Below are 16380 nucleotides of genomic sequence, written 5' to 3'. Positions count from 1 at the left end.
TAGCACCAAAATATCACGATGTATTGAAAACATTGACTACAAAAACGCGTTGGATAATCCAGAATGTTGGATAAGCAAGTGTTGGATAAGTGAGACTCTACTGTATATATGTATGTGTGTGTGTGTGTGTGTATATATAAATGTCTATTATTTTATTATTATTGTAGTATATTATCATATTATTACTATTATATTATTATTATATTATTCATTGCTCATGACTATATTGAAACTAGAATAGAGAGAAATCAGCGTGGAAACTGCAAGAGGTACCATAGATTGTTGTACATGGAAATAACGGTATTAAATAGTTTTTGATTTATTGAATACAGTTATATATCACAATTATATATTTTTGTTATTTAAACTATACATATTGCAAAATTATGGATTTTTTCTCAAAGTGACACACCACCCAAGTCATGCTAGGTTTTTTGGTGAATTTTGACACACTAAGCGCAACAGGTTGCCCATCATTGCCATAAGACCTGGTTGGGAAGCACTGCTCCCAACGGAGCTCCAGGAAGGAAACACCCCTCACTAGGGGCCTTTGATGGAGTCATGCTTTCCAGGCATCCTCTTCTTGGACATTAAAGAAATACACATTGTCCTGCAGAGGCTACAATCCCGCTCCTCAAAGGGTCCTGGGGCATAAATCCAGAAACCCACCCTATGGATTTTATCCAAGAGTTGCATAAATTGGGAAAACACAGTAACACAGAGTTGCGGAGTCTGAGGGCTGGGAGGAGACAGGTGGGGAAGGAGGTGAGCACTGAAGCCGCTTTGGCCAAGAGTCTCTTTTTTGGTGCCGGATTTTGGCAGAAGACAGAGACCTGGGAGGGAGCCTAATTGACTCCAGCTGCTTCAGCCCCCCCTTCCCTCCCTCCCTTCCGGAAGCCCTGCCAAGAGCCCCACCTCTTTGGGCCGCAAAGGGCAGAAGCCCAGGGAGGGGCACAAATGCAGTCAGTGCTGCTGCTGTCCAAGGAGGATATATCTCCCAAATTGGGGGAGACTGCAGAACAAGCAACTTGGGCTTGAATCTGCGGCAGGACCACAGAGCAGCTATGAGGGGTCATGGCCACCCCACCCGACCACAGAAGGCCAAACATGTTTGGTAGACGGCTGCCAGGACACTTTGTGAACCTCCCCCCTCCCACATCCTTAAACACATATGGCTTTTGGAGTGTAAAAGAATGAGGCAGGCTCCCATCGTGAGGCCCACTACACTCAGAGGACCAAGAGGAGCCAAATCCCAGCTGCAGAAGAACTCCCGTTTCTGGGCCTCAAAGAACTTTATAAGCACAAAGCCCAGCAGGGAGTCAAAGTGGGACAGACAACTGGGTGCCGGTCCTGCAGTTGTTTTTATACATATATATATATATACATACATACATATACATATACATACACACACACACACACACACACACACACATATATATATATATATATAGGAGTCAAAGTGGGACAACTGGGTGCCGGTCCTGCAGTTGTTTTTATACATACATACATATACATATACATATATATATATATATAGGAGTCAAAGTGGGACAACTGGGTGCCAGTCCTGCAGTTTGTGTGTGTGTGTGTGTGTGTGTGTGTGTGTGTATATATATGGTAAAGGTTTTCCCCTGACGTTAAGTCCAGTCATGTCTGACTCTGGGGGTTGGTGCTCATCTCCATTTCTAAGCCGAAGAGCTAGCGTTGTCCGTAGACACCTCCAAGGTCATGTGGCCACTGGCATGCCTACATGGAGCGCCGTTACCTTCCCGCCGGAGCGGTACCTATTGATCTACTCACATTGGCATGTTTTCGAACTGCTAGGTTGGCAGGAGCTGGAGCTAACAGCGGCCGCTCACGCCACTCCCGGGGTTTGGACCTGGGACCTTTCGGTCTCCAGCTCAGTGCTTTAACGCACTTCACCACTGTGACTCATATATATCTATATATAGGAGTCAAAGTGGGACAACTGGGTGCCGGTCCTGCAGTTGTGTTTATATATATATGTGTGTGTGTGTGTGTGTGTATTATCTTACGAAGGTCATGGGATTTGCATCCACTGCCCTCAGCTTCCTAGGAGACTCCCACTTCAGGGCTGTGTAACACCAACTCAGTTGAGGCCAGGGAGAGCCAGCGCAGGGGCCTTCAGCATTCCTGGAATGTGGCACTACGAAAGAGAGGCCTGGTGGGCCAAGCAATGCAAACTGCAAGGAAGCAGGTGGCAGGGGAACGTCTCAGGTGCCTGGCTGGGCCTCCTCCTTAGCAAAAGGACACCTTTCAGGGAAACATCTCTGGACTGAGTGGTGGAGTGAGTGAGAGGAGTCACAAAGGACTCTCTTTCCACAGGGAAGCATTTGGAGTGGGAGTGGAACTGTGCAGGAAAACAGCAAGGATCAATCTCCCCACCAGTCTCTCCCAACATGCACCTGATGCACCTCAAACAGAGAGGAGGAGGAAAAGTCAGGAACCTTTGTGGGGTCCTTTTGAAGTGCTGTTTTTAAGGGGGCCCAGATGCTCACAGGCTCCCCCTACATTCTCCCTCTGGTTCCACCCGAACAGCCCGTCCTCCCTCTTACCTGGTGGCGATGAGGGGGTAGCTGTGGCAGGGGGAGGCCCAGGCGTCCCTCGTCCAGGGCACGCTGTCGTAAAGCAGCAGGTCCTTCTCCGTCACAGCCAGGACAACCGGCCGCCACTGCTGCCGGCCCCCGTCCAGTCGGGCCTGAGAAAACCAAAAGGAAGGAAGTGAGATTGGATGGCTGTCCTCGCAAGTGGACAGGGGTCTTGGGAAGCAAAAGGAAAGGGCAAAGCAGATGTGCAGGGCAACGCTACCTGCAAACACAGGTCCTTGGTCTGGCTAAAGGGAGAGCATCAGGAAAGCGGTGTAATCGACAAAGTGATGCCGATTTGCGCCTTGGGATGAGAGCTTGGAAGACAGGCTCTGCAGTCCCAAGAGCATTCCAACACCACTTTGGCCATAGAATGACCCTCAGACCACATATTGCCTTGCCCTCCTAAAAGTTGCATCATTTTAGAGTGCTTTACACCCTTATTTGTGCATGTTTTGAAAACAAAGAATTTAACAGGGGCCGGGCTGTGGCGCAGCTGGCTAGTAACCAGCTGCTATAAATCACTACTGACCGAGAGGTCATGAGTTCGAAGCCCGGGTCGGGTTAAGCCTCCGACCATTAATAGCCCCGGCTTGCTGTTGACCTATGCAGCCCTGAAAGACAGTTGCATCTGTCAATTAGGGAAATTTAGGGATGCTTTATGCGGGGAGGCTAATTTACAACACCATAAAACTGCCAGCAAAACATGAGGAAAGGAATGAGGAAGTACAGCCACTACTGGACGGTGAAGCAACAGCTCCCCCTGTGGCCGGAATCATGAAGCTGGAAAAATGTTAAAAATGCCTCTGAGTCTGTCTAATGTATGTTGTTTGTCTGTTGGCATTGAATGTTTGCCATATATGTGTTCATTGTAATCCGCCCTGAGTCCCCTTCGGGGTGAGAAGGGCAGAATATAAATACTGTAAATAAATACTGTAAATAAATAAAAAGCAAACTGACTTACATAATGGGCAAGACTTGAAGAGTTACTCAAGTAAAAAGAACAATTAACACAGAGGATGCACAGGTTTGTTTTCTATACCAGGGTCCCGAATATCTCCCTGCCACACTTTTTTTGGAATGCTCTAAAAAGGCACATCTGGGCCCAGAGGGCTGGGTATCTGCCTCATCTTGCTCCCTCCTTTGGGAAGGATCGAGCTGCCACAGAAATGTCATGGCTCTCTGGACACATTTATGCGAGAGCCAGGCGCACTTCCTGTTCCTGGCAGCAGCAGGAAAAGGGTGCGGTGCCAGACTTGACCTGCTGTGGCATCAACTTGTCTAGGCAACCATCCACTGCAGATGCACAAACTGGGCTGAAAATATGGAGCTGCAATGGTGAGAAGCTTGAGGACCAAAAGAAAGCACAAAAGGGAAAGGAAGGAATGAAATTTAAAAGGGGAGTGATAGAACATGGATATCAACAGCGCTCCAGATCAGCTGGCTCTGTCTAGCTCCCTTGTCCACCATCCATGCAGTTCAGTCTGTGATGTGTGGGCACACAGCAACACACCACTTCTACCTATTCAAGAGTGGGCCACAAATGACCTGCATGATGGCCTGCCCAGTTTAATGGGATTAAAACTGGGAGAATACTGTGCTCCAGGAAGTTCAAGTCACCTTTCAAACAAAGCAAACACCCCACTTTCGTTTTGTTGTCGTTTTCTGCAACACGGGGATTTATTTTAATCTAGGCACCAGGCATTGCACGGGTTACCTTTTTCATTACGCTATTTATTAAAAATAGTCATGGTTTGGTTTTGGATTATGCACTAGAACAGGGGTCCCCAAACTAAGGCCCGGGGGCCACATGCGGCCTATCAAAGCCATTTATCCGGCCCCCGTGGTAGCGGTGGCTCTCTCCTCTGCGTGCGGCTTGAGGGAGGACGGAAAGGCACACGCCTTTATTGTTATTATTATTATTAACAACATTGAGGCTGGGTGGCCATCTGTCAGGGGTGCTTTGCTTGTTCTTTTGGTGCACAAAGGTAGAAGGGGATTGGACTAAATGGTCCAAGGAGTCTCTTCCCACCCTCTTTATTAGTTTTATTATGATTATGATTATTATTAACACTGAGGCTGGCTTTGTTCCCGTTCGTTTGTTTTTTACTTCAAAATAAGAGATGTGCAGTGTGCATAGGAATTTGTTTATAGGGGTTTTTTTTTCTTCAACTATAGTCCGGCCCTCCAACGGTCTGATGGACTGTGAACTGGCCCCCTCTTTAAAAAGTTTGGGGGACCCCTGCACTAGAAGATGCCTAACTGTATAACCGGACCATTTTTAAAATCATACAGAGGATGGGGTGCAACTCCCATCAGCCCTAGATCTGGTCAGCTTGCAACTTTCGTAATCCAGATCTGGCTGGATGCAATTATCAGATCCCTTGTTGGAGGGATTCACAGATATGGGTGGCCTACACCTCCCATCATCCTGGGTCAATTGCAGCCCCCCCCCCCCCCCAAAGCCTCCAAACCAACTCAGTATTTTAAACCCATCTGGGTATATATGTGCTAAGTTTGGTCCTTTGATTATGTGGGTAGGCCAAGGTGTGAGGAAGTCCCAGTAAATTTGTTTTGTTTTTGTTATTTTCAGGATTTCAAATTTAGACGGCAGAACTCCTGCCTTTGATTGTGTGGCCAGGCCATGCCAAGGCTGCTTCCTAAAGAGTGCTGATGTCCCAGTAAAGCTGCATGCAAGCCTCTCACCTGTTCAGCCAGCCAGGCAATGTGCTTGACCTCCTTGCTGCTCCCGGGGCTGTTGCTGGCAGCCAGCATGGCATTGAGCTCTGCCAGGACCTGTGGCAGAAGGGCCGCTATGTTGGCCTGGATGGCCGCAAACCAGGCCTGCGCTGTAGCCGGATCCTTGCACCGTAGAATCAGGGTGTTGCGGCCATCCGGGGAGTGCAGCTCGATCAGCCTGCAGAGCAAAACAGAGAGGGAGCTGATCAGAAAAACTGTAGGAACATCCAGATCTATAGCTTCAATTTGCGAGACTGCCTGCCATTCTTTGCAACACTCTCTGTGTCCAGGCCCATCCCACTATGCATGCCTGGCTTTGCCAACCAATATCTGAGGGCACATGTCTGGCGTCACGCATTTGCTCCTTCATTGGGCAGCAGACGGGGAAGACAAAATCCACATTGATGTGTTTCCCCTCTGAATATTTGTGACTCCGAAAAGACACAATAAACAATGATTCGCTGGTAGTACTTGTCATGAGACAACTAAATGGGCAGCTGTTCATTTTTGGAGCATAGCTCCCATCATCCCTCACTGCTTATTACCAATGGGGTGTTTTTTTTTTTTGTTTTTTTTTGCTGCTGGAGGGGTGGGTAAAGGCTTTCACACTTCCACACACAGCAAAGGTGGCATTTCTGATCAGAAAGGACTTGCAGTATGGCATTGAGGACTTGCAGCATTTCTGCACAAACTTAAGGCTGCTGTCATCCCCCAACTTCTTTCACTTGCTTTCTATCTCTTGTCCAAAGCCCACCCAAGTCACTGACCAAGTACAACTTTCACCAGAACGATCCATTGCATATCAAGCATCTAGCCATACAAAAGCTGAGTCTTGTAGCACCATCCTCCTCTTCATCCCCCCCCCCCCCCCCCGCGGTGATCTCTTGTTGGGATTGATTGGATAAAGGCAAACCGCACACACAAGGCAACACAAAGGTAAAGCCTTCCCTGGGGATTATGCATCTGCTAATCCCTTGACACACGACGGGAGGGCGGCACAGGGATCTCCTTGCTGCTCTTTGACCTGGGCTTGGGAACCTTTTCCTGGAACAAGCCAGGCAAAGGCTAGAGGCCAAAGCAAGCATGCAGAATTCAGTACTGGGTATATAGTTGTTGTTATTAACTATTACTATTTACTCCCCGCCTTTCCTTGTGTACATATTCAGGGCCCGGCAGGTTTGTTTTAGAATGCCAACACGATTCAGGCAACAGTTTGCAAAGAGCTGGAGAGGCAGTCTTGCGAAGGGGGCCCACCTCACCTCAAAGCCAGCCAGATCAAACCTCCACACTCACTGCCAGCATTACAAAGTGCTTGCTCACTAAGTGACAAGGAAAACTATGTTGAACATCTCCCTTCAAAGTTGGAGCGACGTAGCTGAGATGGCTTGTGAGAGCCATAAAGAGCTCTTGCTCCAGCCGGCTAAGCCCCAAAGCTGCTGGCAAGAAAGGAAACCACCTCTTGGCATCTGAGCTCCTAAGCCGGTCTCTCAGATCACAGCAAGGTGAGTCTGAAGCACTCTCCACAGGCAGCCAGGGTTTCAAGGAAGCGGTTTGTCAGGGTGGTGGCTCCTGCTTTTTGGTGCTAAGTGTGAGCCAGGGCTGTAAGCTGAGGACCCAAGGATCTGAGCCCTGAGGCGCCTAAACATTCAAAGGTTGCTTGATCTTTGCTTTCTGAAAGGGCTCAAAGGCAGCTGCAGCAAAAAAGCTGCAAAGGCAACTGAGAGACAGCCAGCCCCAAGAGCAGAGGGATGCTGGCCATAAACCCAAGAAGGCCCTAACATTTTCTTGGGAGGATTTACAACTCGAGGAGGGACTGAGCCAGGAGCCTGCAGTCGCCCCCACCCCACCTCCTTGTTCCTGTTTGACTGAAACTCAACACCCGGGAAGGAACCGGGGATGATGAGCAGACACTTCCTCTCTGGCTCCATCTGCATGTGGCCTGGGCCCAAAGTTCATCTCTCTCCCAGGAAGGGAGCCAGGACAGGATTAAGTGTGTATCCTGGGCCATCCAAGAGCACAGACTGGCTCTGGAATAAGAAAAGGGGAGGGAGGGAGACGGTCAGGACTGTTGATGGGAATGAAGGAAGGGCAGCACAGGACCAGGATCTGGTCCTCAGTTTGTTTATTGCCTTTGCACCTGACTTGCAGAGCTAGCCAAGCTGTCACTGCAGACATGTGCTACATGAGAAGATTAGGAGCAGAATTCGGAAGGAAGAAGGTGAGTGTGGAGGTTTGCCCTTCCTCTGAACTTTACTCTCAAGGGAACCCGAGAGCACAGTTCAGCGGTGGGACAATCCAGCCTGCAGCCTGTCCCTATGGCACACTTCTCTGGGGAGTGAAAAGGCAACACAGGGGTGCAGCTTTCTCTGCCCTGACATCAACACAAGAAACATTTCCCAGAAAGAACATGGCAAGATTCAATCCGAAGGACACCAACACCTCAACCCTGTTGATATCCCAACTTCCTAGTTTTGCAAATCCACACAAGAATGTGCTTTTTGTGAGGGAAATGAATGGCTCAGACCAGTAGACTGCTCACCTGGGAAAGGCCTCACCTGGCCTGGCTGTTCACTGAAAATGTAGGACCAAGGGGATAAATAGTGTTTGGTCCCCCCAGTCCTGGGACCGTACCTACTCCTCAGAGTAAATAATACAACCCCTGGTGTTGCTGCTAGAGGACGCCTCGCTCCCTCCCCACCTTTGACTGCTGTCTCCTTGGCGCACCTGTTCTCCAGGTCCGGCATGCTCAGGTTCCGGGTGGCATAGCACATCTTCAAGGGGATCACCTTGCGGTCCTTGGCGGGGATGTGCTTCGGGGAGCCGGAGTCCTCACTGCCGCTGAGGCTGGGGGACTGCGGAGGGGCCCCATCCCAGGGCAGGTCCGACACGAGCGAGGGTTTCTTGATGTACGGGGTGGCCTCCCGCATGTATTTCACTGGGAGCAAGAGAGAAAACACAGGGGAAGAGAGAGGGGGGTCAGCAGCCATTTTCAGGTTGGGCAACATCAGTGCCCATGTAGGAGATATATTGGAAGAGAACGCTCTCCTCCCCTCCTGCCAGCAACTAACACTTGGCAAATGCTGGCTGGACAAAAGAGGAGTCAATTTCCTCCAACTGTTTGGCCCACAAGTTTCTCTGCTGCCCAAAGGAAAGTGTGGAACGTGTTTATTCAACAGGAAAAAGGTTTGCTGGTGGAACAGGATGAGTCACGGGAGAGCTTCTCCTCCAGCTGGCTCTGGGAAAAGCTTTTGGCTCAACAAAGCCCCAAGGTGCTCCAAACCTCCCCACTTCAACCCTCAACAGTCCAAGGGAGGTACAGACACAGAGCCTGGAAACTAGAGTTCCATAGCAAAGGATTGACCAGTTGCCCATTTTTATTTTTACTGCACTTTATTCCTTTAGCCGGCCATAGTCTCCTTTGTTTATGCCTTCCCCAGCACTTTAATGGGATAATGGTTTTGTATCGTCCTCTCCCCGACTGTATCTGATACTACTAGCACTTTTATGGCCCAGTTCTTTTTAGGAGCCAACCCAGGATTTTATCAAGAATGTTTGTTTTATATGATTTTATTTGTTTTATGACTTGCTTTATTGTTGATTGATTTGTGTTATTGTTGTGTTTTATATTGTCTGTTTTTCCTGGGCTTGGCCCCATGTAAGCCGCCCCGAGTCCCCTTGCGGAGATGGGGCGGGATATAAAAATAAAATTATTATTATTATTATTATTATTATTATTATTTTATGACACAGAAAACAAGATAGATATGCTGGATTTCGTATCACAAAATCACAACTCGAACACTTCCCAAGTGTCTAGGACTGTGTGATGTATTTTTGGATGATACGTGCAGATCCCAGTAGGGTGGCCTTTTGCAGTTGGCAGATCATAATTTTGCCAATGTCTGTTGTTTCCAAATGCCGGCTGTGATCTTTTGGGACGGCACCCAATGTGCCGATCACCACCAGGACCACCTGTACTGGTTTCTGCCAGAGACTTTGAAGTTCAATCTTGAGGTCCTGATAGCGGCTGAGTTTTTCCTGTTGTTTTTCGTCAATGCGGCTGTCACCTGGGATGGCGACATCAATGATCCAAAGCTTTTTCCTTTCCACAACTGTGATGTCTGGTGTGTTGTGTTCCAGAACTTTGTCATTCTGGATTCGGAAGTCCCACAGTATCTTTGCGTGCTCATTTTCCAATACTTTTGCAGGTTTGTGATCCCACCAGTTCATTATTATTATTATTATTATTATTATTATTATTATTATTATTATCATCATCATCATTATTATTATTAGAGTTGTGGCCCAAAAGGAAAGCTGTCCCAATATTTGGCATGAAAACATAACAAGCCAGTTTTCAAAATGCTTCAGATAGGGTTAGAAGACTGCCTTTATCATCCTCCCAGATTGTTCGAAGGGAGGATTTGAAAATGTTCCTTTTGGGATCAGTTTCCAGAATACTCTGGAAGCGGAACAGCAGAGCCCTCTAACCATACTGAAAAACTGGCTTGTTATGTTTTGGAAGGAGTTTTTCCCCAAAACTAGGAGGAAAAAAGCAACAGGAATCCAAGACTAGATTTTTTTTACAGATTCACACACCCTCCCTTCAAGGATCTGAGAAAGGCACTGTTTCAGAATCAAACATGTATGGAATAACCCAGACAAACAAGCCTCAGAAGCTTCTCTCTGCATTAATATGTCAGATTTGTGCATTATGGTTTCCCAAGGAATAATAAAGACCCACTGGCAATATTTGAGGCAAGAAGAGCAGGCATGTCTACTGGCAAAGGGAGGATAACGTGACCTCAAGCAAGAACCGATACATGGGATGGATGTAGAGCAGGCATAGGCAAACTTGGGCCCTGCAGGTGTTTTGGACTTCAACTTCCACAATTCCTAACAGCCTCAGGCCCTTTCCTTTCCCCCCTCAGCCGCTTAAGCGGCTGAGGGGGGAAAGGAAGGGGCCTGAGGCTGTTAGGAATTGTGGAAGTTGAAGTCCAAAACACCTGCAGGGCCCAAGTTTGCCCATGCCTGATGTAGAGCTCAGTGTAATTTAAATGGAAACGGTTGAATAGAAAGTAGAAAATGGACCAAGTTCAGGAATCCTGGATTCTCTCCTGGCAAAGGTGGCAGCTCCTGAAAAGCAATACTTCAATGCCGCTGAAAACACAGCACACCCAGAGTGCTTTCCTGGGTCTGTCAGCTTGGTAGGGCATCTGGTGCAATCTCCTTTGCTGTCCTAGCCTCCAAGTCCACCAAAACTGGGCAGACTGGTACTGGCCCATTGCAAGAGGTGCGCACCTGGGAGGTGCGCTGCTTGGCTGCAAGGGGAGGGAGAAAGCTGCCCATCGAAAGCACCGGCTTTGGGCTCTTGGGGGAGGATTACAGCAAACAGGCTTCGTGCTGCTAATCCCTGCTTGCAAAGGTGCCCTTTCCTCCGCTAGAATACTGATAGGTCTGCCAGGCCTGGAAAGAAAAGGGAAAGGGCCACAGCTCACTCCTGCTGCAGGGCTCTCTCTCAAACTGGGGCCAAGGCACCTGGACAATTGCTACAGCTCTGAGGCCACTTTCCCAGGCCCGGCACACTTCTGTCAAGTGAGAGTGAGCAACGCAATGTGCTGAAGCAGGCACTTTTGGGAGGAAAGCCTCCCCTTCCCCAACGGCAAATCCAAGCAGAGTTCAACAAGGCCGTGAGTCATCTGCTGCGAAGGAAACATGGAAGGGCTGAGTCGCCATGGGCCTCGCTCAAGGGATCCTCTCACTTGCCAAAAGTGTTCTCTGAAAGGGGGAGGCAGAGTCCTTATAAGGGAAACAATCCTATGTGCTTACATCCAGTTTAAGCCAGGCTCTAGAGTGGAAGTTAAGAGGCAGATCCCGCTTTTCAGCCCCCCAAATCCCACTCTAGAGCATCTGCAGAGTCTGGCTTGAATCGTGTGTAGGATTTCCTGGCTGAGAGAGAAAGGGAGAACAAATAGGCCAGAGAAAGGACAGCCTAAATCACAGGCTGGAAAGTCCATTCTTTGCATAGGTAAGGTAAAGATAAAGGTTTCCCCCTAACGTTAAGTCCAGTCATGTCTGACTCTGGGGGTTGGAACTCATATCCATTTCTAAGCCGAAGAGCCGGCGTTGTCCGTAGACACCTCCAAGGTCATGTGGGCGGCATGACTGCATGGCGCACCGTTACCTTCCTGTTGGAGCGGTACCTATTGATCTACTCACATTGGCATGTTTTCGAACTGCTAGGTTGGCAGAAGCTGGAGCTAACAGCAGCTGCTCACGCCGCTCCCGGGGTTTGAACCTGGGAACTTTGGGTCTGCAAATTCAGCAGCTCAGCGCTTTAACACACTGAGCCACCGGGGACTTGCATGGGACATGAGCCAATATGTACCTTTCCCCAAAGACAGACAATTTCTGTTGTGTATTAGTCTCCTGTTTTTAACATTTTATGGTGTATGTTGATTTTTATGACGGTTTTATTGATGCTGATGTTTTATTGTTGGGATAATTGTTTTATTATTTTTGTTGTTGTTATTATATTGTTGTATCAGGCAAGGCCCCATGTAAGCCGTCCCGAGTCCCTTCGGGGAGATGGGGCGGGGTATAAAAATAAAGTTATTATTATTATATTATTTCTACTTGCTATCAGAAAGAAGAAAACCCCTTTCCACCTATTGTAATGCAAACTGAGTCCTGCCACATGCAAAACAGAGCAACATCAGAGGCACTCCAAGCACTCAGCTACTGGTCAAAGGACATTTAGTATAACGCCAAATTTTTAACTTTTTGTGTTTTTAAATACATTACAATTGTACCCTCGGTTCACTTTCGATACGATAAATAAAATAAATATCTATAAACTATAAATGTCTAGGCAAAATAAAGTGTTATGTTATTTAAAAAGAGTGCTCTGCTCTGCTTAGCTATGTCTTGTCCCCCTGAATGCTATGGGCACACACTGTCCCTCTGGCCAACTGAGGCCACATCCTGCCCTTCCCTCCACAAACGTGTTTTGTTCACCTCCGGGATGAGCCTGCAACAGGAAATGCCATCTCCCTTTTTCCTCTGCAAATGTAAGGTGATCCCTGGGAAAGGATGAGCTCAAACATTTGGCATAGCCGGTGTCAGCTTGCAGCCCAAATAGGTTTATGCTCCAGAGCCCAGAAGTCCCCTGATGAAGGGAAGGAGGGAGGTGCTTCACCTCAGCCCCTCTGTCTGGCATATCTTGGGGCTATCCCAAATTCATACCATATGAATGGCTGGATCCCAAGACATACCGGAAGGCAGCAGTGGATTAAAAGACAGGGCTGCTCTTCATGGGAAGGACAAACTCAGCAGCCTCCCAAAAAGTGGGGCTCTTTGCCCATCTCATCTGGTGTGACCCAGACTCAGTGTCATTTCTCTATAAGCAAGAGCAGGTCTTTGAACAGGCACTGTCCTGGATTGAACCCAGAACCTTCAAGAACCTTAAGAACCCTCTATGTCTGTAGCAGCAGTAAACAAAATCTGACTATGCTATCAAGCATCCTTTTCAGCCCATGAAGAAAACACCAAGCAATTTCTCCCTTTTTCATTGCTCTCCTGGATCTGTGTCCTCCAAGACGTAGATGGATCATTCACCACAATCTTCCATTCATACAAGCGCATACCCACATCCCAAGAAAAGCTTGGCTCTAGCAGGGCGTGAGGCAGCCCACAACCCACAGGACTCTGCTTGTGGGCGCATGTGGACGGAAACCTTAAACCAAAGAGACTTGTGAGAGCAATAGCAAGCTGTCTCCACCTGCTTGCCTCTGCTGCAGTCAAATAGCCACAGATTAGAAAACTCTTAGAAAAAGTGAGGGAACTTATTTCTGTGCAGGGACGCCCAGCAACTGTAGTGAACACAGCCGAAAAAGCAAACATTAGTTGGCAACAGACAACAGCAGCACAACTGTTTGCTTCCTATCGAGGACCATCGCAAACATCTTGTCCCAAGAGCCTGTCCACGCTGCTCATGAAAGGCCCATGGAAGAGGAGCTAAATGTGCCACGCGCTTCCCGGCCCCGTGGGCCACAATGGACAATCTGTGTTGCTCAGGGGAAGCAGGCCAAGGCCACATTCGGAGCCTCTGAGGCAGAATCATCGCCTTTGTCTCCAGGCAGAGGACTCTGGAGAAAGGACAGGCTTTGCCAGTGTCTTTGCAACAAGGAGGAACAGCTCTTGGCCCAGCTTTCTCCCCCCCCCCCCCCAATCCTAACAATGTACTGTTTATTTTTATATGTAGGTTGATTTCCACACCTTTAGATTGAACAATAATATATTCTTAGGACAGGGAGCAGATATGAATACACCAAATTTTTAATTTATCTGCTCCTCATCAATGAGGAGAGATTTTAACTTTACCCTCTGCTCGTCCTTTGAAGGACTGCAACTTAAAACCCCATCCAGCATGGCCAGCTGGGAATTCTGGGAATTGCAGTCTCAAAAACTAACTTTTCCAAGCTCTTCTCGTCTCTGCCTTCTCTACAGAAAAGCACTACGGGAAGCATACTGTGCCCAATTTTTGCTCCAAAGAGATATGTCAAAGCCTGGGCATTATGGCGACTGAGGGAAGGAAAAAGCAGGAAAAAGACCCTGAACAGTTGTTTTTATGAAGGTTGGCACTGCCCTCCTGTCTCGAGCCTGTTTTGAGGCTGGGCCGAGTTCATGTGTCTGCCCATCACCACCACCAGACTCGCATGGAGGGGAAATGTTTCAAAAAGTGCAAAAAAAAAATCTACTCTTTCTACGTGGTCAGTTCTACATCAATCAGCATCTACATTCTATGCACTGACTATTATGCCCTAGGTATGAAACCCCGAAACCCAGTCCCAGAAGAATAATACAGGTGGAATTGAGCACCCTTTTCAAATCTAGAGTATCTTTGGGAAGCTGCTCCAGGGCCCAGGCCTGCAAGCCGATAAAAGGGAAGGCCCGCTGTGGCTTGTCCGATGCCTCCCTGCAAACCCGATCTGGCAGAAAGGCCAGGCAGAGGTCAGATCTTCCGCTTGGCAGACAGCGGCAGGGGCCACTGGCTCAGGAGGGGGGCACCGTAGGTAGGAAGCTGCCAAACGCTGTCTGCCAGAATGGCTTGGCAACTAGGGGAGGCACCAGCCCCATGACCAGACAGCCCTCGCTGGGAGGCAGGAGCGGCACATGTCCACGCACAGGTTTGCTGCCCTTCCTGCCAAATGCGTGTGAACATAGGGAGAGACACCCCTTTATTCTCCGTACGGCACAAACAGGGCAGAGAGCAGCCCTCCCCTTCCCGGCCTGTTGTGCTGGAAGAGGATTCCCACAGCTGGCTGCCAGATGTGGCCTCCCCCCCCCCTCCCAAAAGAAAACTGGACCAAACTCCAACAAGGTCACAAAACTCAATATTTTGCCACCAATATTCCAGGCCAAAACAAAGCCTCCCAGGCTCAAAGCAAAAAAGGAAATGAAAATAGCCTTCCTTTGAGGCTGAAGGGGGAGGGGTGCGCTCAAAGTCCGCAAGGGATTTCCATGACTGAGTGGGGAGTTTGGGAGATGGAGTCCAACATTCAAACCACTGCACCGTCCACACAGCCTCTCAGCTCAAAGTCCTAAACCCGGCCAGTTTAGCTACAGACAATGCGGTTGCTGTTGCCCGTTTTTGGCCTAAAACTATTTAGTTGCTTGTGATTTCCTTTTTTCTCCCATCATTTTAAAATGTATTTGTTATGCAATGCTTTTGACACAAAATAAATAAATAACCCGGCCAGTGCCCAGTCCAGTTGTTGGTTCCTTCTGAATATGAGAAAGCCAATGTTTTCTGCAGGTGCCAGGTGACCTCAAAATAAAAGGCAGGAAAAGGGAGCCAAGGAGACCCCCTTTCCCCCGCAATTTCTCAGGGAAAAAGAGACAAGCCATGGTTTGGCTCAGCAGAAGCCAAGGTAGCTGTTTTAGTCCAGCAGCAGAGAGGCCAAGAGAGGGGCGCAGATACTCTTTTTTGTGTTTTTAGCATCTCAGTTGCAGAACCCGCCCAAAAGCAGAGCTGGCTCACATCAGCTGTGCAATTCCTGCAAAACCCAACCTCAGGGCCACTCCTGTTGTGGCTGCCATGATTCCCACTCAAAGCATCTGCTGCCACATCAGTGTGTTAGTTTTGCTCGCTCCCTGGCCTCTTCTCTTGGGAAATAATCATCAACAGGAAGTTCCTTCATGTATTAAAACTCTTGCTAGGATTTTCATGCCTCCTCAGAAGACGCTAAAATACAACCAAAGAACTCTCTCTGCTTAGAGAGAGAGGAGCCATCTAGATCACTCTGCAGTATTTTGCACTTTGCAGATCCTAGAAAGAAGCGATCGCGGAGCATGAGATTCCTCTGACAGAAACTCAGCCCGTTCCAAGCCTTACACAAACTGAAGCTGCGAAAAGGGAAAGAGGCAGCAACATTTCCTGGAATTAAGCAGGCCTTTTATACAGCAAATGCGTAAAAGCTGGAGAAGGGGCTCAGACAAACCCCATGAGACCACAACCATAATGCATTCATCTGCACTGAACTTCTATATGGCTGAGAAGGAAGAATTACATCCCAAAAGGTCAACAGGGGAGGACTAATGAAAGGATAGGCTTTTGATAAAAAGCACTTCTTCTTGCAAATGTCTCCTGGGCTGCAAGGCACCGAGTCCTATGAGCCCTTCCTCAGTCCACTTGCTTCAGAGAGAGAAACAGCAGGTGGACCGGAGGTATCAGGCACACCTGCCCTCCCCTGGCATACGGTGCCACGCCTGGTTAGAAATTTGCATCAAAGGCATGCCAGGACCTGTCCCTGTAATGCACGGCTCCATGGAGATTGCCAGCAACCTGCCATTTCCTCCCTGAAGAGCAATAGCTGCCCCTTAAGGACTGGAATCATGCTTCGACTGCAGAGTGTGGCTCTGGGTTTGCTGCCCAACATGGGTCTGCACTAGCTGGACCAGCCAGTGGGTTGAGGCCAGGCATGGGCAAACTTCAGCCCTTCATGTGTTTTGGACTACTGGCTGTTAGCAA

The 16380-nt window shown here is 48.5% G+C and overlaps 1 protein-coding gene across 1 annotated transcript in view; it reads right to left on the bottom strand.

Annotated features, from left to right (window-relative positions):
* The window catches only part of sntb2 (syntrophin beta 2), a 29331-nt gene that overhangs the window by 8884 nt on the left and 4067 nt on the right, over window positions 1-16380 (bottom strand). The window contains exons 2-4 of the mRNA XM_062961620.1: window positions 8073-8283; window positions 5316-5526; window positions 2580-2722 (exon numbers count right to left, since the gene is read on the bottom strand). Of these exons, the coding sequence (XP_062817690.1) occupies window positions 2580-2722; window positions 5316-5526; window positions 8073-8283 (565 nt within the window). The remainder of the gene's footprint in view (window positions 1-2579; window positions 2723-5315; window positions 5527-8072; window positions 8284-16380) is intronic.

This window comes from Anolis carolinensis, unplaced genomic scaffold (genome assembly GCF_035594765.1).
Source record: "Anolis carolinensis isolate JA03-04 unplaced genomic scaffold, rAnoCar3.1.pri scaffold_9, whole genome shotgun sequence".
Classification (NCBI taxonomy): Eukaryota; Metazoa; Chordata; class Lepidosauria; order Squamata; family Dactyloidae; genus Anolis; species Anolis carolinensis.
Note: the sequence above shows the minus strand (reverse complement) of the source record. Positions and strands in the feature narration are given on the sequence as shown.